The 25,001-nt window shown below is 46.2% G+C and overlaps 1 protein-coding gene across 1 annotated transcript in view; it reads left to right on the top strand.

Moving 5' to 3' along the window:
• Positions 1-1,959: 1,959 nt before the first annotated feature.
• LOC137416372 (intermediate filament protein ON3-like) overlaps positions 1,960-25,001 on the top strand; it is an 85,270-nt gene continuing 62,228 nt past the window's right edge. Inside the window, exon 1 of the mRNA XM_068101923.2 lies at positions 1,960-2,059. Within this exon, the coding sequence (XP_067958024.2) occupies positions 2,055-2,059 (5 nt within the window). The 5' untranslated portion in view covers positions 1,960-2,054. The remainder of the gene's footprint in view (positions 2,060-25,001) is intronic.

The following is a 25,001-nucleotide window of genomic DNA, read 5'->3' as shown; positions in this document are numbered from 1 at the left end:
ATGGTAATTCACAGTAATTAAATGGTGATCTGAAAAACCAGAGGGTAAAATTCCAGTGGTAGGGGAGAGCTTAAAAAATGGTGAATTTATATATATCCGGTCGAGCCTAGCTAGGGATACTTGGTTGTTTGTGATCTTGCTCCAGGTAAATTGATGCGTCGTGGGATTTTGTTGCCGCCAAAGATCCTGAAGCTTAAAATCCCTTATTATCTCTGCTAATAATTTAGCTGGTCCGGGATGGGGTTCCGCACCGTTCCTGTCTAGGTTTGGTTGCAGAGTGCAGTTAAAATCACCTGCCATTATAATACACCTGTGCAGGTCTATTTGCCTCATATAAGGCCATAATCTAGCGTAGAAGCGTTGCCGCTCTGTGCTATTTGAAGGGGCATAAACGTTCAACAAAGTAAAATTTATGTTATTAATAACAAATTCTAGGGGGGCTAGGTGCCCTGGGATTATGTTTTTAAAGGAAAGTTTTGATGGACGGAAATGGGATTTCAAAAGAAAAGCCACTCCCGCAGTTCGGGAATTGGAATCACTAAAAAAATTGGTCGTTTTCATCATCCGGTTCCATTCTGCATGGGATGCTGGTGTAGTGTGGGTTTCCTGTAAGAAAAGTACGTCTAATGTTTTCTGTAGTGCAAGGTTCACCACTTGGAGTTTGTGCAGCTGACTCGCGCCACCATTTATATTTAAGCTTCCAAAACTCATTTTCTTAGTTCATCTTTCGCTCTCACAATGTATTTTTTTAGCCTGCTACATTGGGCTTCTGTGAAATGGTGGTCACTAGGCCGTCGGATGATGTTCCTTGCCGTGTCGATAAACCCGTGCAGGTCAGAAAAGTGATCTTTAATGTCTACGTGTCTCTTTCTAAAAGTGTGGTTGAGGAATTTCAATATTTGGGTTGGTAAGACATTGGATTCGCTTATTGTAGGGAACTCAATTTCGTAAGATTCCTCATCGAACATGTCGGAACCACTGTCTGGGCAACTTTCAATTCCTGGTTCTTGGGGCTCTGAGGTAACTTGTGGTGTGCAGGTGTCATCCTGCTCCATATTAATAGTAGCAGGAGAGGTAGTGGAATTAAAGGAGCCTCGGGTAGTGGGGCGATGGGGGGGGGGGGGGGGGGAGGGACAGGACGGGGGAAACCATAACCGGTTTGACAGTTTGAAGTTCTCTGTCAGTTTCACCAATGTGCTCAGGCATGTTATGTAAGACCGCCGGCACAGGTTCTGTTGGGGTTAGAATATTTTCATTGTGCTCAGGAATTATTATTATTATTATTATTTTTATTTTTTTGCATACTGAATCGAGGCTTGTGAAAGAGCTAACATTTATTTCACAAACAAATCAACCAGACAAAGAAAATATATAAAAAGAGGGAGCGGAAGACAAGATGGGGAGAGAAGGGGAAGCACACAAACACAACATTTGAGAGCAGGGAGATGTGTGGGAGGGAGAGGGCTTGGGGGGAGGAGGCGTGGGAAGGGGGGGGGGGGGGGTGGGAGAAGTATAAAACACAAGGACACCAAGGACTTCCAGGACAGAAGTTGGTATTTCAAAAAAGTGGATTTGGGGTGAAATTAGCGGGGGTAGAAAAGATCAAGGTTTTGGATGGGGGAAGATAAGGGATGGTGGTGAACAGCTGTTTTAAAGACCTGGAGGGAGGAGTGGGATTGAAGAGAGTGAGGGAGTTTGTTCCAGAGGTGGGAGTAAAGTGGAATAAAGGAGTGAAGGTGAGAAGAGAGTCTAGATTTTGGCAGTTTAACCCTAACAGGGTTGCTGGGAGATCTTGTGCGATCTGCAGGAATATTTGGGGGACAGAGCACAGAGAGAGCTGGGGGAGCAAGGCCAGATAGGAGTCGGTAGAAGACAGAAAGACCACCAACCTGCCTGCGGTGAGTGAATTAAAGGTCCTCGGCATCGGCTCCATCGCGGGAGATTCATTCTGAAAGCTTTGGTTTCAACAGCGTGAAGCCGAGCTGGATGTGAGGCAGGAGCACCGGCCCAAAGGGGAGAACAGTATTCCATTGAGCTGCGGATGAAAGCCTTGTATGTGGTGAGGAGCTCAGGTGTGCCAAGGAAGAACTTCACACGATAAAAAGCTAATCATGTGTGTTTGTGGTTTATAATATTTTACAAGCCTGGCTATGCCGCTGTTAGACTTTGTCTCGTTTTACAGTAACTGCAGACTGCGATGCAATTACGTACGTTGATGTTTAAAGTTTCTGTTACATCTTATGGATTTATCCACATTGGATGTTGGAAGTACAATGTATGCCTGGCATCGGAAAGATATGACGTGCTTCGCGTGTTCACTCCGACAGCCCAGCGGCAGCATCTTGATCTGGGACACGACTGTACCATAGCGCTAACAGCGACTCATTTTTTAGAAACGGGGGGGTGGGGAGGGGGGTGGGGCGTTGGATAGGAGTATTTTAACAGCTGGGGTATCGAGTGGAGAAACCAAGACGAAATGTCCATTGTCTGTGGACAGACCAGCCGCGACAACCTCATGCACGAGGCTTTCCTTGGCTAAAAAAACCACGATACGTTTATTCATTCGTGATGCTGCACGGATCTTTTCCATCCCAATGATATTTCCAATAGCAATAACAATGTGTTCCACACTAACCTCATCGGGAGTGTTACGGATTCGTCACTTCTGTTGTGGTGGTTTTCATCCACTGTAAATATTTTTGATTCCATGTACTATTATTGTTTTCAAAAGATTTATTGTTTATGAACTGTTTTCAAAAGGTGAAAAGTTAGAGTTAAAAGAAACCGGAAACCGGATCGGGAACCGGGCGACGACAAAGATAAGGAGGAGGAAAAGAAGGCGGAGCGAGTGAAGTCGGACAAGAAGCATAGTTGCTTTGCGGTCTGGAGCGAACGATTGGCGAACGACAGTCACGAGTGAACTTTGGGTTTCCCAGGAAAGGGATTCCTGCAGACAGAGTTGTTATCGCTGTGACAGATCAACCTGCGTGTCAGGTTTTGCGATTGATTCCGAAGAGAATCATCGAAGGGCCATTACGTCTCGAGAATGGGCCGTCGGCCATTTTGACTCGCGCGCTATGCGCGTCGAGCAAGGTTTTTCTTTGCTTCGCTTCAGTCGTTCTCACCGCATTCAGACGTTTATCTGGTGTGTGTGTGTGTGCAACGCGGATTTTGAAGGTAAATCTGAGTTTCGCCGACTGTGAGCTGTGAAACGTCAATACCCGAGGGTGTGATTTCCCAGTCGCCTGGGGGCGCCTTTGGATTTCCCAGTCGCCTTGAGGGCACCTTTGTGCAGCTTTGGCCGCGTGACTGTAACTGTCATCCAAACGGGATTTTGGTCTCGATTGGACATCGTTCTGACAATCGCTGGAGCGGATAGACTTTGGCTTGACCCCGGGATCGACTTTGGCTTGAAACCGGAATCAACTTGGGTGAAAACGGGAAAGAGACATTGGGAATGTTCTTGTTTCACTCACTTGGAGCACAGTGAGTTGTTTTTTTTTTTGTTTTTTTTTGGATACTGAATCGAGGCTCGTGAAAGAGCTAACATTTATTTCACAAACAAATCAACCAGACAAACAAAATATACAAAAAGAGGGAGCGGAAGACAAGATGGGGAGAGAAGGGGAAGCACACAACCACAACATTTGAGAGCAGGGAGAAGTATGGGAGGGAGAGGGCTTGGGGGCAGGAGGCGTGGGAAGGGGAGGGGGGGGGGGAGAGGTATAAAACACAAGGGGACCAAAATTAGCGGGGGTAGAAAAGATCAAGGTTTTGGATGGGGGAGGATAAGAGATGGTGGTGAACAGCTGTTTTAAAGACCTGGAGGGTGGAGTGGGATTGAAGAGAGTGAGGGAGTTTGTTCCAGAGGCGGGAGAAAAGAGGAATGAAGGAGTGAAGGTGAGCAGAAAGTCTTGATTTTGGCAGTTTAACCATAAGAGGGTTGCAGGCAGATCTTGTGCGACCTGTAGGAATATTTGGGGGCAGAGCCCAGAGAGGGCTGGGGGGGCAAGGCCAGAGAGGAGTCGGTAGAAGACGGAAAGACCACCAACCTGCCTGCGGTGAGTGAGTGAAAGGCCCTTGGAGTTAGCTTCATCGCGGGAGATTCCAATGATTCTGAACGCTTTGGTTTCAACAGCGTGAAGACGGGCTAGGTGTGAGGCAGGAGCACCAGACCAGAGGGGAGAGCAGTATTCCATAGAGCTGCGGATGAAAGCCTTGTATGTGGTGAGGAGCTCAGGTGTGCCAAGGAAGGACTTCGTACGACGGAGGATGCCCAGTCGGCGACTGGCTTTGGAGGCCAGATTTGAAATGTGGTTTTCCCAGGAAAGATCATGGCAAATAGTGAGACCCAAAAGCTTGAGTGACAGAACTTCTTGGAGAGGATTATTCAGAAAGTGGATGGGAGGGTTTTCCAGTCGGTCTTTTCGGAGAGACATCATAAGAGTGTGAGATTTATCAGGATTGAAAGACATGTTCCATTTGTTTGCCCAGTCTGTGATTTTGTCCAGGTCTGCAGAGAGTGAGGAGGCTGCAGACTCCCGATCTGAGGGATGAGGAATGGAGCGACAGAGAGTAGAGTCGTCAGCAAAGAGATAGAGAGGATTTTCAAGAGAGTCAGAGAGATCATTGATGAAGACCAGAAAGAGCACAGGGCCCAGAACACTACCTTGGGGAACTCCAGCCTGAACAGGAAGAGGAGATGAGAGAAACCCATTCAGGGCCACACGTTGACTACGACCAGAGAGGAAGTCCGCCAGCCATGCGTGGAGATTTCCATGGATACCAAAGGAGGAGAGTTTGGTGAGCAGAGCAGGGTGCCAGACCGTATCGAAGGCACGTGAAATGTCAAGGGAGACAGCTCTAATTTCCTGTTTGGCGTTGAGGACCTCCATCCATTGTTGAGAAAGCAGAAGCAGCATGTCCAGAGTAGAGTGACCAGGTCTGAAACCAAATTGATGATCAGAGATCAAGCCATTGGAGAAGAGGAAAGATTTCATATCTGAAGCAATGATGGATTCCATGACTTTGCTGATAATTGGGAGAAGGCTGATTGGTCTGTAGTTGCTGGGATCTGTTTTTGCACCTTTTTTGTGCAAAGCGGTGATGTTGGCTGATTTCCAAGCAGATGGCAGATGACCTTGAGCAAAAGAGAGGTTGAAGAGAACAGAAAGAGGGAGTGAAAGAGCGGAAGCACATGATTTTAGGACCCGTGGGCTGATGCCGTTAGGACCAGTTGCAGAATCAGAGTCGAGGGTTGACAGAAACTTTTCCACCTTGTCAGGAGGAAAGGACACAGAGTCCAGGAGCAGCTGGGTACGACTGGGTACGGTGGGTACAGAGAGGGATGGGTTTGGGACACAAGATTTAGAGGCAAACACAGAGTTGAGGCATTCAGCTTTTTCACGTGCGGAGTCAGCCGTTAAGCCGTTTGAGGTGAGGGAGGGGATGGAGGGGGAACAAACACCAGAAACAGATTTGACCAGACGCCACCAGGATTTGGAAGAGGGAGACAGATAAGAGAGTTCGGTCTTGAGAACGGTGAGATATTGTTTCCTGGCTCTCCTGAGGGTGGACACACACTTGTTTCGGGCTTTGTGAAAGGAAATGAGATTTCCTTCCGTTGGATTTGCTTTCCAGGAGACGAAAGCAAGTTGTTTCAGGGCAACAGCCTCACCACAAGATTCCGTGTACCATGGACGGGAGGAAGGGTATGACAACTGAAGACGAGATGGGATAAATCTGTGCATGAGAGAGAGCAATTTACTTTGAAAGAATTCCCAGGATGAGTTGATGTCAGAGGCGGTAGAGATGGGAGACCAGTCCAGATGATTGATGGCTGCTTGAAGACCGTGCCAGTTGGCCTGAGTGAAATGCCAGACTCGACGACGCTGAGGAGGCTCTCTGAGAATGGTCAGAGAGATGTCCACTTTGACAAGCACATGATCAGATGAGCCGATTGGAGCAGAAGAAGAGCAGCAGATATTTTCAGGGAAGTTTGTCATAACCAAATCCAGAAGAGAAGATGCCCCGTTGACTGAGATCCGGGTCGGGAAATTGACAGATTGTGTCAGTCCCAGTGAGTCGCAGAAGTCCTTTGCTGAAGAGCCATGGCTGGTGAGAGAGGTACCCACACCCAGCCAACTGGCATGGTGACAATTGAAATCACCACAAATGAGGAAGAGAGAGTTGGGATGGGTAGATAGAAGTTGGTCCATATTATCAGACAGCGAGATTTAGATGGAGTCATCGCTGTTTGGTGGATGGTACAACACACATATGAACAAAAGGTGGGAGCGAAGGGGAAGCCGTAGCCAAAGGTATTCCTGGGGGTGAGGTGGAGAGAGGGCAGTGGAGAGCGAGTGAAGAAGAGAGTTTTTTATAAAGATAGCAACCCCACCTCCAGGACGAGGCTCAGGTCTATCATACCGGAGGAGGGAGTAACCTGGGAGAGATACCAAGGCATCAGAGACATCATGAAGGAGGAAAGTTTCTGTTAAGCAGATCACATCTGGTTTGTCAGAAGCAACCTGTATGGAGAGATCAGTCAAGTTTGAGCGAAGGCCCCGGATGTTTGAGGTCCATACCGTTAATGAAGAGGAAGGGGGAGCATCGGGTCCAGAACAGGGGGGCGGGGGGGGGGAGGGGTAGGGTAAGATGTGGAAGAGGGGGAAGAGGTAGGGAGAGCTGTTGAAGGTGTGTCAGAGATTTCAGAATAGCTTGGAGAAAGGGAAGAATGGGGCGGACAAAAGGTTTGATGGAGATTGGGTGAGGCACAGTGAGGTGTTATTTGAGGAGGGGGAAGAGCGAGGCAGAAGGTTGGGGGAGATGAAGGTGAAAGTTGGAAGGGGGAAGAAGCAGGGAGGATGCTTTGAGGAGGAGGGGTGAGAGGGGAGTCTAGGAGGGGAGGAGCGAGGGAGAGTCTCGGAGGGGAGGGGTGTGGGGGGAGTTTAGGACGGAGGGGAGGGAAGGGGCAAGGGGGGAGATTTGAAAGGGATGGGTGATGGGGAGGATTTGGAGGGGAGGGGTGAGATTGGATTTTGAAAAGTGTACGATTCATGGGAAACGAACATTTTTTGCAAAATGAGTTTGAGACCTTCGAGTCAAAAATACGTTTGAGGACACTGAAGGAGGGGTGGAGTTCTGGATAGTTTAGGGAATGTAGAAAGGAGGAACTGTAAGAGATGGTATTATATATATTTTTTGGAATGAATAGATTTGGTGAGCAAGATGAAAGCATCCTTTTGTAGGAAAAGAAGAAAAGGGTGTTATAATATATGAGAGAAAATAGTTGTTCAGGGGAGAGATTATACATTTCTCACCACGTGATCGCGTGATCGCGAACGAAGAACGAACGAACAAATAAGAACAACAAATAAACGAATGAGACCTGGGAAGGAAATATTTTTTGGGGTTTTTTTTTTTTTGAGTAGAGATATTAAACAAGGAGGTATGGGGTGAACGACTGGGAGGAAACAGAGAACGAAAATAATTGCAGCGCATTCGACGAATCGCTGAGAGAAAATATTACGAAACTATTACGAGTTATATATTATTACGAGTTATATATTACGAAACTGATGGTAACATCATAGGATATATTGATTGTACTTTTGATGACTATTATTTTTGTACTGTTATTCTTGTGTGATCTTAATACAATATTTGTTTGTAAGTAACAATTCGTGTGGCTTCACCATTGATCTTTGACATACAGAATAACACATTTTTCTGCCGTGACTCCTCTCGGGGCTCGGAGGTACACCGTGACCAGGGGGTTGGGGAGGAGCACGTAACAGAAATTGGGGGCTCATCCGGGATTGGCCCAAATTGAAATTGGGGGCTCGTCTTTGCTGATTAAATTCCCTAATAACACTCGTCTGGGATATAATTCCCTAACATTCCCCAAATTCCCAAATTTGGAATTTTTCTAACATTCCCAAATTTTTCAAAAAATAGGAAAAAATTTTGTGTGAAGGTTAACAGGTGTTAACTAATAGTCACCATGGTGTTTGACGCAGAAAATTTTGTAGCGTCCCCTAATGAAGCACAGTTCCTAGCGTTAAAAAGATCGGAACTCTTGATATTGGCTAAACATTTTAACTTGGAGGTCCGAGCTCATATGAAGAAAGCAGAGATGCAGACATTGGTGGTAGAATCTCTGGTGGGACAGGGAACATGGACAGAGGGAGCCTTGGATTGGTTACCCGAGGAAAAAGAAAATGTGGAGCTCCGGAAAATGGAGATGCAACTGCAGAGCCAGGAAAGGTTAAAAGAGTTGGAATGGAAAGCCGAGGAGAGAAGAGCAGAGGAAAGGAGAGCTGAAAGAGGACTCGAGGAAAGAAGAATAGAACAGGAACGAGAACTCGAGGAGATAAGAACAGAGGAAAGGAGAACTGAAAGGGAACTCGAAGAAAGAAGAGCAAAGGAAAGAGCCGAGGAAAGGAGAGCCGAAAGGGAGTTAAAGGAATGTGACATGGAGTATCAGAAGGAAGTTAAACTCAAGGAGCTGGAATTAATGGGAGAACGGAGAGAAGTCGTATCCATGCCGGCTAGTTCGACAACTAGTCAGAACACCTGGGATGATGGTAGGCATGTGAGGCTGGTTCCACCCTTCAATAAAAAAGAGGTAGCCAAGTTTTTTTTAACACTTTGAGAAAGTGGCTCAAATGCTAAAATGGCCTGTGGGGTCCTGGACGATGTTAGTGCAAAGTGTTTTGGTGGGTAAAGCTCAAGATATCTATTCGGCTTTACCGATTGACCAATGTGCAGATTATGAGATATTGAAGAAAACCATTCTCAAAGCCTATGAATTGGTCCCTGAAGCTTACCGGCAAAAATTCAGGAATGCCAGGAAGAGGGAGAGTGAGACCCATGTGGAGTTTGCCAGAATGAAGGAAACCATGTTTGATCGGTGGTGTGATTCGAAGGGGATTGGGAAAGATTTCAAACTGTTGCGACAATTTATCTTGGTGGAGGAATTCAAACAGTGTGTCCAAGCGGACATTAAAGTACATCTGGATGAAAAGAAAGTACCAGAGTTGTATGAGGCAGCAACCGTGGCAGATGACTATGCCTTGACAAATAGGATGGGGTTCCACAAACCTAACTTCCCACCTAGAGTTAGCCAGGGGAGTTATGGTAAATCAGGGGCAGAGAACAAATATTCGTGGAGGCGGCCTAGAGATGACTATGGGGACAAATCTGATACCGCGAGTTTAGGGGATCAGAAGACTACAGCTCCAAGACAGACTAATCTTCCGGGGGGCCCGAGGCAGACCACGAGTTTTTCCTCCGGGTCTACTTGCGCTTTTTGCAAGAAACCTGGACATTTGACGTCCCAATCTTACGCCCTGAAAAGGAAAAATCAGGAGCGGAGTCAGACTAGCACAACTCCGAATGCATTGGCAAATGCGAGAAATCGTCCTTGGAGGACACGACAGTGCCTTGTGAAGGTTCCCATGCCAAAGTTACGGCATCACAGAACGACCTTGTTCAAGAGGGTTACAAACCTTTTATTTCAGAGGGGTTTGTGTCACTGGATGGAGATTTAACGAAACAGAGACCTGTTAGGGTATTGAGGGACACAGGAGCACATCTATCTTTGATGATTGAAGGCATTTTGCCATTGTCAGAGAAGACGGCAACTGGTGTTAGTGTTCTTTTACAGGGGGTTGGTGGCTATGTTAAAGCTCCACTTCATGTCATCCATTTGAAGTCTGATTTGGTGTCAGGACCGGTCACCGTAGGTTTACATGCCACTCTACCTGTAGAGGGAATATCTTTTGTTATCGGGAATGATTTGGCCGGTGGTCAAGTTTCTGGTAACCCGATGTTTGTTGAAAAGCCTAGTATGGAAAATAACACTGCACAGTTAGAGCAGGAGATTCCGGGTATCTTTCCATCCTGTATCGCGACTCGTGCTATGGGTAGGAAGCGCTCTGAAGAGAAGAGGAAGGTACTGACGTCACGCTTTGCACAGACACTTCTTGTCAAGTACCCTGAAACTAAGTGTCAGCACACACAAGTCAGGGATGGAGGCAATGTTGGCAAGCTCTTTGTAGGTGGACTGAACTTCAACACAAGGGAAGATGTTCTGGACTCTGTCTTCGGCAAATATGGACCACTCTTGGAAGTGTTGCTGATAAAAGACAGGGAGACGCAAAAGTCGAGAGTGTTTGGCTTTGTCACGTTTGAAAACACAAAGGACGCCAAAGATGCAGAAAAGGATTTGAATGGCAAGGATTTGGATGGTCGGACCATAACAGTAGAGAAGGCAGGCCATGGGCGTCGAGGGGGCTACAGAGGAGGAAAACGTGGAGGTAGTTTCAGGGGTGGCTATGGCTCCCGGGGTGGGAGTAGTAGTTTTGGTGGTGGCCGCAGTCGAGATTACTATGGAGGCTCCCAGAGTTACGGCAGCTCCCGAAGGGATGAGTATCAGGGTAGTGGCCGAGAAGGAGACCGCTATTCATGTGACTACAGCGACAAGCACTCCAACCATGATTATTATGAAAGTTAGGAAGAGTTTGAAGCACTGAATGCTGCGGAGCAGCCGAGCCAAGATTCCTACACGGATTAACTGTGAACTCCACGTTCCTAAAGGCGTCCATGTAGTGAATACTTCCAGGCCTCACCACCCAACCACCATGAAACCTGGCTCTCAGCTCGGCCTCCTTCAAAAAGTGCTATAGATTTGCTTTGTTTTGGATTTTTGATCACAACCCCTTAAAATTCATTCAAAAAATGAAAAATAAAAATCAGAGGTTGATGAGATGGATTTTGGCTTTGCAGGAGTTCAACTTGGAAATTGAGCATGTAAAGGGCAGGGACAATGTCGTTGCTGATGCTTTGTCCAGAGTTAACTAACTTTGGAAATTTCTGTAGGTTGTTTGGAAGTTTTGTTGCTTTATTTTTGGGAAATATTAATTATTGTTGCTCACGTGAATTGATGATTTGGGTGTGAGTTTTACTTTTGTTTGTTAAAAGAGTTTTTGCCTGTAAAGAAAGTTTTCACTATGTTCAAACTTTCTTTCTTTAGGGGGGGAAGTGTTATGGATTCGTCACTTCCGTTGTGGTGGTTTTCATCCACTGTAAACAATTTTGATTCCATGTACTATTATTGTTTTCAAAAGGTTTATTGTTTATGAACTGTTTTCAAAAGGTGAAAAGTTTGAGTTAAAAGAAACCGGAAACCGGATCGGGAACCGGACGACGACGAAGAGAAGGAGGAGGAAAAGAAGGTGGAGCGAGTGAAGTCGGACAAGAAGCATAGTTGCTTTGCAGTCTGGAGCGAACGATTGGCGAACGACAGTCATGAGGGAACTTTGGGTTTCCCAGGAAAGGGATTCCTGCGACAGAGTTGTTATCGCTGTGACAGATCAGAGAGAGAGATAGAGAGATAGAGAGATAGAGAGATAGAGAGAGAGATAGAGAGATAGAGAGAGATAGAGAGAGATAGAGAGAGATAGAGAGAGATAGAGAGAGATAGAGAGAGAGATAGAGAGAGATAGAGATAGAGATAGAGATAGAGAGAGAGAGAGAGAGAGAGAGAGAGAGAGAGAGAGAGAGAGAGAGAGAGAAAGAGAGAGAGAGATTGATTTTAAAAAAACCTTTTATGTCCTTTTATTACAAAAGTATAAAAACCAATAAATGATGATTCAAAGGAAAGAATCACAAAAAGTTGCACAAACCTTTACATGATAAATAAACAAAATATAAGCAAACAAACAAGAGAGTATTAAGGAAATCAACTGCATAGTAAATATTAACTGACCCTCAGCTATTTTACAAAATGCATTTTTTATACTTCACTGCTTATCAAAGAGTTGTACCTCGGAACAACAACAAAATTCCAGCTTAACGTTTGAAACACAGAGAGCTTTAAACATTTCCAAAGCATCTGTACTATAAGAATCATTGCGTATCTTTGATTTTCTGGTCTTATATATCGCCAACTTGGCTTATGAAAGAAAGAGATGAATTAAAATTGTTGTTGAAAAATAAAGGCGAGAAAATAAAAAACTAAGGAAAACCGTCCAAGTAACATTTTAAAGAAAACAAATAACGGAGTTAACCAGTCACAGTGTACATACGCATGGGGCAAGGTTTCAGTTTGTCCACAAAATGTACATTGCTCACTTATCGCTTGCGAGAAGCAGTGAATTAGGGAATTTGTAGGTAGGATCCAATGAGCAATTCTCCATTGAAGATTCCCAACACGTTTCGGCACAGGCTGTTTATAGTACCACCCACAAATAGGGTAAAGGGGAGGAACATTCGGCAGGACTGCAGGTCATCTACAGGGTACAGGGGAGGACAACGAACGAAACAGGACTTTCAAGCATTGCACATACAGGGTCTTCCAATTGCTCCCAGAAAAGGACAGAGAGCGGCCAAACCTAATCGATTCCAAGCTAAGAGAACCAGATAGACAAAGATTGGGGAAGGATGGAGAAGATTCAGAGGTGGGTACGGGAGGGTTGTTTGCCCAACCATGTGAGGAACAGTAGATGTGAAGCACCGATTTCAAAATGCTATGAACTCTGCGACACGATCTAATGCCAACCGTCAAAGCCAGAGCGGTAGTGCTTATCCACCTGTCATTGGTGGCATTTCTCAAACTAGTACACCCGCAGACTCTGGGAGGGGCAGGAAGGTGGCATATAGATTATTTGGGGTATATAGATTACAGTTGATCTATGGGTGGGTCTCAAGAACATTGGGTGTGTGTTCATTTACCAAGTTTCTTGTGAAGAGAACGCCAAGTGGTTTAAGCATTTGAGCAAGCACTCCATTCAAAACCGTTATGGAACGGCTGGCTTGGCAAGCGCTAGCTAGCTGCTTGGTAAAGGAGCACCACCTGAGCTTCTCCCTTTCAGTTTCGTATGAAACAGCAGGAGCGAGTTTCAAAAGTTCGCTACGAAAAATCCCACGGTAGCGGCAGAAAGGGCCATTAACCCAACATTTGTGGGTTATATAGAGTTCAGTAGATCTTCGTTCTGTAAGTAAACCTTACTTCACGGACGTCGGGATTCCACCAAATTTCTTCATTTAGTGTTATAAAGAGCATTAGCGACTTAAAAAAGCTAAGCATACGTGTTTGTGGTGTATAATATTTTTACTTCCTGTAGAAGCCGTTGCTCCCACAGAAACGCCATTGTAACTATAAGCTATTTATACACGTTACTAGTACCCGACTGCAAAGCCGCAATGAGCCGGCGAAGCCAAAGCCTCTTGCCACTATTTTACCTATCACTGTGGCATCAGTAGGTTAGGTAGTTGGTAGTAGGTAGGTGTAGTAGGTACCGTCGGTGTAGTAGGTGTAGTAGGTACCATTTACATTCTGGATGAGATTAAAATTGATAAAATTTACTTCTTGATTAATTCGGTGAATTCCGTCTCAACTTCGGATATTTCCGGCCGTGAAAAACTACCCCCTACGGCCGCGAGATTTCTAAAAAATAATTCTTCGTCAATTTTAGAATATTTGACGCCGTTTTCACCCTCCGAAACGCGTAATAAGCTTTTAAAAATATTTTTCAAATGCTCGAATCTCATTGGTTCCGGTGTTTGGTGACGATTTTCGTTGAAGATAACGAGGTTGGTCTTGACGTATTTTAATTACAAATTAGAGGTGCATTAGATTGTGAATCAAACAAAGACGGGTGAAACAAACTCCTATTGAACTTTTTCAACAATTGTTTTATGCATTCAAATGCTCGAATCTCATTGGTTCCGGTGTTTGGTGACGATTTTCGTTGAAGATAACGAGGTTGGTCTTAACGTATTTTAATTACAAATTAGAGGTGCATTAGATTGTGAATCAAACAAAGACGGGTGAAACAAACTCCTATTGAACTTTTTCGCAATTGTTTTATGCAAACTTCCACATCCGGTCGATGGCGGCCTCCATTGCGCGATTTGGTTTTAGAAATATTTTTTCAAATGCTCGAATCTCATTGGTTCCGGTGTTTGGTGACGCTTTTCGTTTTCAGATAACCAGGCCCATGCGGGCCGAGGTTGGTCTTAAAGTATTTTAATTATCAATAAGAGGTGCATAAGATTGTGAATCAAACAAAGACGGGTGAAAGAACTCCTATTGAACGTTTTTCAATTTGTTATGCATACTTCTGCATCCGTAAGATGGCGGCCTCCATTGCGCTTCGGAATTCTCAAGCCAAGGGATACAGCATAATCTGGTTTTCAACATAATACGTACGCGTTTATTGACAACACCGGCTTCGCCGGCTATCACTGCAGGAAAAATGCTTTGGGGAAGTGGGACATTATTAGTATTAATATTGTTTTGTAATAACATTAACAATATGCGATTATCATTAATTTTGTTATTAAAAGCGTATTTGGAAAAACGCCACGATAAATCTTCTTTGGAAATACGTCACGATAAAGCTAATTTAACATTTATATACACCTCAACATACAACGCCATTCACAGCAATTAGCGGCAAACTCGCTCGGGGGGGGAGAAAACCCCCTTTGGGAGGGGGGCAAATGAATGCGCTACAACGTTCATTATGTAACCCTTCGTCATCCTGTCAAGTTTGGTTGAGATTGGATAAGTAACGACATAATGTATTGGCATCAAAAATTCATCAGACAGACAGACACAAATGGCGTATTTTTGTATGATGACACACTTTTGTTATTGAGGCATTTATAAATTGTTGAATGAAGGTACTTTCATTCACACACTCACCAAATAAACAGTTGTGAAATAATGGTTCGTTGAAGAACATGGATCGAACACTAGTGGAGGGGTCACGGAGACAGGTAAAGGCTTGCCACGTGCTTTGGTGAAAGGAAGGGAGCATGGATCGGTCTATCTTGGTCTAATTCATCAGGAACAGCTCCTGTGCAAGGTCCAACTTCCCTGTTTGACATAAATGCAACTGGTAAGCTGTCTCCAGGCCAAACAAGGTTCAAACAAGAAGCGCCATGCTGTTCGTGGACGGAAAGCCATGATGCAGCACTTGACATTGACAAGCCCTTGGCCACCCTCTGCAGTTGGTAAGTTTAGGATCTCTGGTCTCAGCCAATGCTTTCTGGACCAGAAGAAATGGGTGATGCATTTTTGTATTTCATCCACCAGAGTTGTGGGCGGATGTCGGGAAATAACCTTGTACCATAACATCGAGGTGACTAGACTGTTAATGACTTGTGCCCTACCTTGGTAGGACAGTTGGCAGAGCAAGTTTTTCCATTTTAGTAAAAGTACTTCAATGTGTGCCAACAGGTCTTCCCAGTTATGCCTCACAAAATTTCCGGGGCCAAGGAACACCCCCAGGAACTTAATCGCATCTTCTCTCCAAGAAAGATTGGCAGGGAGAGGAGAGGGGAGAGGGAATAGGGGGGGTGGTAGGGGATAGGTAGAGGGTTGAAGCCATAGCACTTTTGTTTTTGTCCAATTCATCTTGGCCGATGATGCCCTGCTGAAGCGATCCAACACACTCATCATCAAAACAACGTCTTCTGAATGTCTGATGCAGACACAGATGTCATCTGCATAAGCAATGCTTTTTAAGGGGTGGGTTGCCATAGTAACACCAGACAAGGACTTATGAAAGGTATTTAAGAGGGGTTCAAGGGATAAAGCATACAAAATTCCTGAAAGAGGGCAGCCCTGCCTTACCCTTCTCCCAACACAAAAGGGAGGTACAAGTTTATTATTTATCTTTAAAATAGCTGATGTGATATGTTTGAGTAAAATAACTGTATATGGGATAGAAAAAGAGATCCAGAACCAAAAATTTTTAGCACTTTAAAAAGGTATGTATGAGAAACACAGTCAAAAGCTTTCTCCTGGTCTAGGAAGATCAATCCACAACTTTCATAATTAATCTCACAGATTTCAATTACATCTTGAACAACATAGATATTATCCTGAATATTGTGACGAGGAACACAATAAGTTTGGTCCATGTGTATAATGTCTTTTAGTGGGGGTGAGAGATGCAAGGCCAAAGCCTTTGACAAAATTTTATAGTCCGTGCACAACAAGGACACTGGCCTCCACTGTGAGATGAACAATGAATTTCCTTTGTTAGGAAGCAGAGTAAGCACGGCTCTCCTGCAGCTCAGTGGAAGTTCACCCTTCTTCAAGCTCTCCAGGAAAACCAGAAGCAATTTGGGTCCAATCAAGTCCCAAATTTTTCCCGAAGAACACCACCGGCAGACCATCCAAGCCAGGTGATTTCCCTATGTCCAGGATTTTAAGGGCAACATAAAGTTCCTCAAGCGTGAGCGGTGACCCCAAATCCGTTCTTTGCTTTAAGATTAGCGTACCGACACGATCAACCAAAATGGGAACAAGTTCTGCATTGACATCTGTTGCCTGGTAAAGTGTAGAGAAGAAGAGTCTTGCATCCTTCTTAATTTCTACAGGGTTAGTCGTGATCGAATTATCAGGACATTTCAAAGCGGTAATTAGGGAATGAGGAGATTTTGATTCAAAATCAAAGAAAAACCGGGTCGAGGAATCCAGGAGGTAAAGGTGCTGAAAGTGTAATCTCGTTAGCGCTCCTTGGGTTTGATTGGCAATTATATTATTAAGAAGAGCCTTCTTCTCACATAGTCTTAGTTTCTGTTGGGGGTAGGATGGGGATTTTAATTGGTTTGAATTTGGAGAATCCCCTTCTCCAGCTCCACTTTTATCCTGCGTTCTACTTGCGTGTATAGAAAACAAAACTGCTGACAGAAACTTCTAATTTGGACCTTTGTGTTGTCCCACCACAATCGCTGGTCCTTAAAACTGGATTTGGAGCCTATCAGATTGGACCACACTCTCTCAAAGGCATTCCTAAAGGAGGGGCTATCTAATATCGAAATGTTCAGTTTCCAAAAAGAGTGGCGATTTGGAGATAACCCTACACGGTAACTCATGGTAATGAGGTGATGGTCGGAGAAACCAGATGGGGAAATTTCAGTGGTGGGGGAGAGGTTGGCAAAGGGCAAATTTATATCGAATCTATAAAGCCTGGTGAGGGCCACTTGATTATTGTCATCCTTACACCAGGTAAATTGATGGGCACCTGGATTTTGCATCCGCCAGATATCTTGAAAACCAAAATCTCTTATTATTTTAGATAACAGTCTGGCTGGTCTGGGGTGAGGTTCTGCGCCATTCCGATCGCACTCAGGTTGCAGGGTGCAATTAAAATCACCGCCTATTATAATGCACTTCTGCAAGTCTAACTGCATCATGTGGAGTCGTAACCTGTCATAGAAGGTTCGTCGGTCTGTGCCCTTTGAAGGGGCATTGACATTTATTAAAGTAAAATTTATGTCTCAATCAACAAAATCCAGTGAAGCTAAGTGACCTCGGATTATTTCCTGAAATGAGAGTTGGAGTGGGCAAAAGTGGGGATTAATTAGAAAGGCAACTCCTGCTGTACGAGAGGTTGAATTGCTAAAGTAGCCGGCCTTTTTCATCATTCGATTCCAGATAGCGTGAGACGATGGAGTCGAGTGGGGTTTTCTTGTAAGAAAGCCACATCTAGTTTCCGTTGCCTTACAAGGTTGACCACTTGGAGCATCCTAGACTGGCTCGCACCACCATTTATATTGAGGCTACCAAAAATAGTCATGGAGATGTAAAACAGGTAAGGAAAGGGAAATATGCGTATCATCCTTTTAGTTCATTTTTTGCCTTAACAATGTATTTCTTAAGCCTACTGCATTGGGGTTCCGTGAAATTGTGGTCACTGGGTTGGCGAATAATACACCTTGCCGTTTCAATAAACCCATGTAGATCAGAAAAATGATCTTTTATTTCAATATATTTTTCTAAAAGTCTGGTTCAGAACCTTGAGTATTTGCGATGGTAAGACGTTGGAATCATGGTATGTGGGGAATTCCTTAATGTCATAGGATTCCTCGTCAGACATGTCAGAAGCACTATCTGGGACCCCTGGCTCTTGAGACACCAGAATACTCTGTGGTGTGCAGGTGTCATCCTGCCCTGTTTCTGTAGGAACAGCTTGAGGAAGAGGTTCCACCAGAACCCCGGGTAATGTGGGTGGGGGGGGGGGGGGGGGGCGATTCTGCAACCTGTTGCACAATTTGAGGTTCTTCTTCGGGACAATCATTGGGCTCAGGTACGTTTTCTAAATTGGCCGGTACAACGACTATTCGAATTGAATGATCGCCATCAGGTACGTTGGAACACTGAGGGGTCGAATTTTTATCTTTCCCCCCCCCCCCCCCCCCCCCCGTCGAGTCTCGACCCGACTTGTCATAATCCGCATAAGGATTTAACGTAGTTTACACTCCAACCTCATCTGGAGGTAGCGCATGCAACTCCTCCACATTAGGCTGAGGTTCCATATTGGCTACAGGCAGAGGCTCTGCATTCACATTTAGCAATATTTCATCTATCTATAATTCCACTAATCTCTGTCTGTGTGTGTGTGTGTGTGTGTGTGTGTGTGTGTGTGTGTGTGTGTGTGTGTATGCGACCGCTGTTTCTCGACAACTACCGGTCCGATATACTTGAAACTTGCCAGGTATATTGCTGGGGACCCGAGGATGTGCCTTTTCAAGGTTTCATATTAATCGGACAAGTAGTTACCGAGCTATGTCCAAAAAACGATTCAACCAATCCAGAGAGCAGCGAGTTATCACGTGTGCCGAACGTGGCGAACAGACTCTGCCTCGGACGGCACATTTGAGAGCGTATTCATTTATTTCACGTTGGCAAACTATGTTGGCGTTAAACTATGTTTTAAAACTAATTAAAACTACTTTGCGATTCATCGTAACTGCGATTCGTAACTGCCGTTCGCTTTGGCTTTGCGAATGGACCAAACCATTTCATGTAAATAGAGGGGGGGGGGGGATTGTCACCGTACTCGCAAGCCGTTCGCTTTGGACCAAACCATTTCATGTAAATAGAGGGGGGGGGATATAATTTTAGATATAGATATAGTACGGGCATGCCCTAGTATCAATAATTCATCGATGTTTTATCAGGTGGTACTGAGTCCAATGCATCGGAGTCTATCACCACCTTCTTTTCCTTACGGGGTGGAGGGACATTCCGAGGTGTTTTCCTCTTTCTCAAAGAGGAGACGAGTTTAAAACCATCCCAAGCGTTATCATTCGCGGAGCTTTTCGATGTCGATGGTACGTTTTCTGTCACAGTATCAGGGGTGTTGTCTGCTCGGCCACTGCGGGGGCAATTTGTGGACAAAACCGTTTTAGATGCCCAAAGTTCCCACAGCCAAAACATTTTAACGTTTCCGTGGACGCATATACCTGGTACTCATGATTATCCACACGAAACGTAAATACCGCGTTGAGCACCTTGTCCACATTCGATGCAGGAAACACAATGTACGCTTGCCGATCCCTTTGAGGGGCGTGGGCGGATCTGGTAAAAGCCCACGCGGAGCGCATTATCATTCTCTTTTGCCTGGGATTTTGCTGCCCTACGACCTCCTGTTCTGAACTCTTTGCCTGGGATTTCGTGCGCACAGGACGACCTCCTGCTCTGTTCTCTCTTTGCCTTGGAGTTTGCCTCGTGGACGACACCCTGCTCTTGTTTTGGCTCCAGCAGGCGACACGTGTTCTGGCCGTTGTGTTTAGTCGACCACCATCGCCTCTTTGCCGATCTTTTGCGCCATCCGGCTGACCTGCAAGCGTTGGCATTTCTACACGACTCACCTGTGCTGAAGTTCATCTACCTGTGCTAAGTTTGTCCGTGCCGACTTCGAGGCGGCGGTTCGTCCTTCGGACCTGACCTCATCGAACTGCGAGCCGCGCACACCAGACCACGTGGTCACCAGCGAGGCAATACCTGCATGTACATCGGTACGCCCTTAACCAGTGTCTTTTTCCCTGTGTGTGTGTGTCAGAGTGTGAAGACGCCAAGTCGGGGTTATTATTAGGTAATAATTGATAAGCTGAATCTTCGCCTCTGTTTCTCTGTGCCTTCAAAATAAAAGGCTGTACATTTTGTTGTTACTTTCCAACCTGTTCGGTACGTCTTTTCTCCATTGGCCTAGCATCATCCGAGACCGAATTTGGCTAGACTCCAGTCCATAAATCTTGTGGGGTAACGCCGCTTTCCACACCGTGCAAATCCGCTCGGCACCCATAAGGTGTGGGAAAGTGAGGGTTCAATCATGCGGTTCTTCGGGACACGCGTGCACCTTGACGTGTGCACCTTGAACTCGACCCTACTGCAACAAATTGGTGTCAGGAGTGGGATTGGACCTGCAGTGCATTTCACGTACTGCGAAATTACGAGCATGTGGAAATTTAGTTTAAAACAAATTTAAAACAAAATTAAAATTAAATTCGCATGATGCCTGGCCAAAACAAGCAGGTTCCGGTGGGAATAGAAAATGTAGAGAATGTAGAGGGTAAATTAATGGCCCAGGACACAAAGGAACAGATTGACCTTGGAGTTAATCACGGCATGGCAGGGAGAGAAGACAATGGCGGCGCTTTGCACGCGGGGCCAGCGGCGGAGGCCGAGCCCGCTGTGCAAACGGGTTTTAACATTGAGTTATTCATGACTCAAATGAAAGCATCCTTTGAGGTGCAAGTGGAAAAGATGAGTGAGAAATCAACCAGGGAAATGAACAAAATGGGTGATTGGATGGACACCATGAGAGAAGAGTCGAGATGTGGAATGGATAAAATGAGTAATCGGATGGATGCCATGAGCGAGGAGTTCGCGGGTGCACGTGATGAGGTAAAGCGGTGTGAGTTGCGCATCCGGCGAGGGTTGAAGGAGAGTACGGCCAAACTGAGGGCAATGGAAATATTGACGTGGGAGGTAGAGAAACCGACGAAGGTTGAGGTCGAGCAGGAAATAGTAGAGGCGCAATGGGAAATAGAGGTAAAACAGAAGCTGGAGGAGGTGGAAGAAGGAATAATAGAAATTGAAAAGACAGAAGGAGAGACGGGGACGAATTACGGAAGGAATGGATAGAATGTGTGCAAGAGTGGTGCTCGGACCGTGATGAAATACCTGTTAATCAAATAGAAAGATTACAGGTTCTTGAAGGGTGCCGGGAGAAGGTGAGTCCCAAGGTGAGTAGCGATATCGGGAATGTGTTTGGTGCGATGGGGTGTTCGGCGAGCTTGGGGGTCGGGATAGACCCGGGAGTTTGTGAAGGGCCCATTGTGAGGGTTACGAATGGTACGGAGTGTGTGGAGAGTCTGCGCACCGGTGGGTGTGGGTACGGAGTGTGTGAAAGGCATCTGCGCACCGGTGTGTGCGGGTATGGAGTGTGTGAAAGGCATCTGCGCACCGGTGGGTGCGAGTACAGAGTGTGTGAAAGGAGTCTGCGCACCGGTGGGTGCGAGTATGGAGAGTGTGAAAGGCGTCTGCGCACCGATGAGTGCGAGTACGGAGTGTGTGAAAGGAGTCTGCGCACCGGTGGGTGCGAGTATGGAGAGTGTGAAAGGCGTCTGCGCACTGGTGAGTGCTAGTACGGAGTGTGTGAAAGAAGTGTGCACACCGGTGTGTGTGAGTACGAAATGGAGTGCGAGAAATGATCAGGCTCAGGCATCGACGCCGACCGGGGTAGTGCTTAGTGAGACGGGTCGAGTATGCGAGCCCCCGATGAATGGTGTGCTGTGGGGACCGGAGGGAATCGGTGCGGCGTCGGTCTCACAAGGACCGGCATGCGGGATTCGTACCTCCGGCACCCGCGCGGTATTGCTGGCACCGTACACGTGCGGGATTCGTACCTCTGGCACCCTCACGGTATTGTTGGCGCCGTACGCATGCGGGATTCATACCTCCGGCACCCGCACTGTATTGTTGGCGCCGTACCACGGCAAGAGCGATCGGTGGGTTTCGAGGGGTAATTCGGATTGTCGAAGGCACGCACCTTGAGGTGCTCTAACCGTGGCCGGTTGGATCATCGTGCGTGGGACCGCAGGGCCCCGCGCAGGGATGGAACCCGGCACCTGGGGCCACCAACTCCACCCCCCCCCCCCCCCGGATCGTCTATGCCGGCCGGATAAAACCCATACAGGCGACCAACCACCTCATGGATCGCTTTGGCCTGAGAGGCCGAGCTGCGACCAGGTACCTCCATAGGGAGGGGCTCATTGTGTAGAGGACTGGGGAGTATTGTGCCCCCCACGTGGGGGTATGGTGGTGTGACCATTCCCCACGATGATAGGGGGCCCATGAGCACTAGTTTTGGGGGATAGCATTGTTAGGCCCATGGAGGGGCCAGCAATGGTTGCTCCATGGGGGGCACCAAAGCACTAGCTGAGGGAGGGCTAGGATAATGATTAGGGATCTAGAGAGACAATAGGGACAAGATTTAAGTAGTGACCATGAACAGTAGTGGGGACGTAGAGAGTTTAGCTGGTTGTTAACAAAGGGTGTGCGTCGTGTAAAGGGACGACCGGGAAGCACGAGTTGTAGGGGAAATCAGTTAGATGAATGATGCTGTGTGTAAGTGTAAATGGAATTGAGTTGTGGAGTGAAAATAATTGGTATGGAATGCATGGTGTGGAAATAAATGGTGTGAAAATATTTGGTGTGAGAATAAATGGTGTGGAATGCATGGTGTGAAATGCATGGTGCGAAGGATTGAATGGGGGGAGTGGAACCCATTCACGAAGGCTCGGGTGGGTAGTTTAAAGGTAGATAGAGGTTGCAGGTAAATTGCATGGATATTGACACCTGTGGTGCTGATTGTGGAAATAGTTTTTTTTGTGTGAGGTGCATGAGGCGGTGGAATGGCTGGGCGTGTGGCTTAATTGGCAGAAATAGTTATTGGGACACTCCGTCACTGGTAGCTCGTCGACCAGGTAAGGCCGCAGGTCGGCTCAGGGAGCCCGTTAGGTTAGAGTGAGTGGGGCCCGAGGATCCAGGAAAGGGACCCGGGTTGCCCAATGCCAAGGTGGGCATCAGGGGGTAAGCGCCAGGGAGGGCCTTCCCCAGATAGGGTAGTTGTGAGGAGCAGGCAAGCTCGGGAGGCAGCTCCAGTGAACGGATGGGTGCAGGTAGGTCGACCTGCTGGTAGAGCCACATGACCCAGCCCCGAAATTGTGCGAGGGCACAGGTAGAAAGATTTGTGGGGTTAAACCCAAATTCGGAGGGCACCACAGTGTGGGCAATGGGAATTCGGGTTCTTAGAACCACATAGTTTAAAGAAGGCCGATTGGCAGGGTACGACCCAGGGAGATTAAAATGTGTAAATGATGTCAGAGTAGTCAGGATTTTGTGAAGACCCCTTCGCACCATCCACAACCATCCACAAGGGGATGGATTTCGCACCACGGGACTCAATGTTTGATTGGTAAGATGCATCACGATGTGAGTACGGAACATTGTGTTCATTCCGCCTTTCCTTCCTGGGAGAACCTGGGGGGAGTTGGGGACAAATTTGGAATAAAGAGGGGAACTGGGAGACAAGACGTAGAGACGAATTGTAAATACAAGGAGGGCTAGGGTAGTGTAATTAATGGTGGGGGGCACGAACGGGTAGGGCCAGGCTCTACTTCACTCTGCCGGCGTACCTCTCACCCGCTTGTCATACCTGTGTTTTGCATGTGCCACCGCGTCTTTTCCTGTTTTGCTCGTTGCGTCTTCTCTTCCTCCCCGATCCAGGACCATCACGAGGACCCACCTTGCTGTCGCAGCATCTTCCTGCCATCCATACTCACTCCCATCATCCCATCATTGAAGCCCACCTTTGGACCACTTGCTCTGTGGCCACACCCATCTCCATGGTTGCACCTCTAGGCTGCCTCATCATCTTGCCACACATGGATCATCTGTTGAGTGGCATTGACGCCACACATTTGGACCACGATTCGAGTGGCCCTGCTCAAGAAATAAAAAGTGATCCATGTGTGGAATTTTGAAGAATTAGATGGCCCTGATCTTGAAATGGCCTGTATGCCGGTCAGGGCCAGCTGGTTTTTGTTAGCCCGCCTACCAAGGCAAGAAGCATGAAGATGACTCCAGCAACAAATTCTCCAAGTTTTATTCCTCAAGTCCAGGTCCTGGGTCATAGTTTTTGTAAAATAAATTGTGTGCAGTGTAAAATTTTAAAATGTTGCCCACCGGTTATGTGTTCAGTTTCAGAATTCCGGCAATACGTGAATAGTATAAGGTTGTGGGAGTGAATCTGTTAGGTAGTTTCACAACGCATTAGATTAGGAGGGACATATTTAGTTTAAAAATGTACATTTAAATGTTTACAAAAATAAAATAAAAAAATGTCGCAAACACTGGGATTAGAGTTTAAAATGTTAGGGGAATCACATCTACGTGTCACACTAAAAGTAATGTTCAAATGAATGCCAGCTCACCCCAGCCGCTCCATGTGGACGACTCGGGTCGAGTCTTGGGGAGAGAAGGAGGTAGTGTTGCGGTTGTGCCATAAAGGCAAACCCCCTATAGTTCGTTGCATGACAACATGTAGCCTGCAGTAGTTAGTTATTTTCTATTGAATGTAAAGATTAGCCCTTTCCCATTGTGTAGTAATCAAAGCCAATATGCGTTGAAGTTAGGCAGGATCTTCAAACCCTCGTCGGTTAAGGGAAGCCATTTTAATGAGCAGGAAGGCATGGCCAAAGGCACAAGGCACGGCCCAGGTGACCAATGGCGACCGGGAACCCGTCGCCATGATGCGACAAGCCTCAGCTAATGGGAGCCTGTGGAACATTATTTGAGGGGCGTGGGCGGATCTGGTAAAAGCCCCACGCGGAGTACATTATTATTCTCTTTTGCCTGGGATTTTTGCTTAGCTAAGACCTCCTGTTCTGAACTCCTTGACTGGGATTTCACGCGCACAGGACGACCTCCTGCTCTGTTCTCTCTTTGCCTTGGATTTTGCCTCGTGGACGACACGACTCTCTTGCCTCTCGACTCTCGATAATTATTTTTATAGATATATATATATATATATATATATATATATATATATATATATATATATATATATATATATATATACATATATATATTATATATATACATATATATATATATATATATATAT

The sequence above is a fragment of the Myxine glutinosa genome, chromosome 1 (genome assembly GCF_964187855.1).
Source record: "Myxine glutinosa chromosome 1, kmMyxGlut1.1, whole genome shotgun sequence".
NCBI classification, from domain to species: Eukaryota; Metazoa; Chordata; class Myxini; order Myxiniformes; family Myxinidae; genus Myxine; species Myxine glutinosa.
The sequence above is the reverse complement of the archived record's forward strand: the minus strand, read 5'-3'. Positions and strand labels throughout refer to the sequence as shown.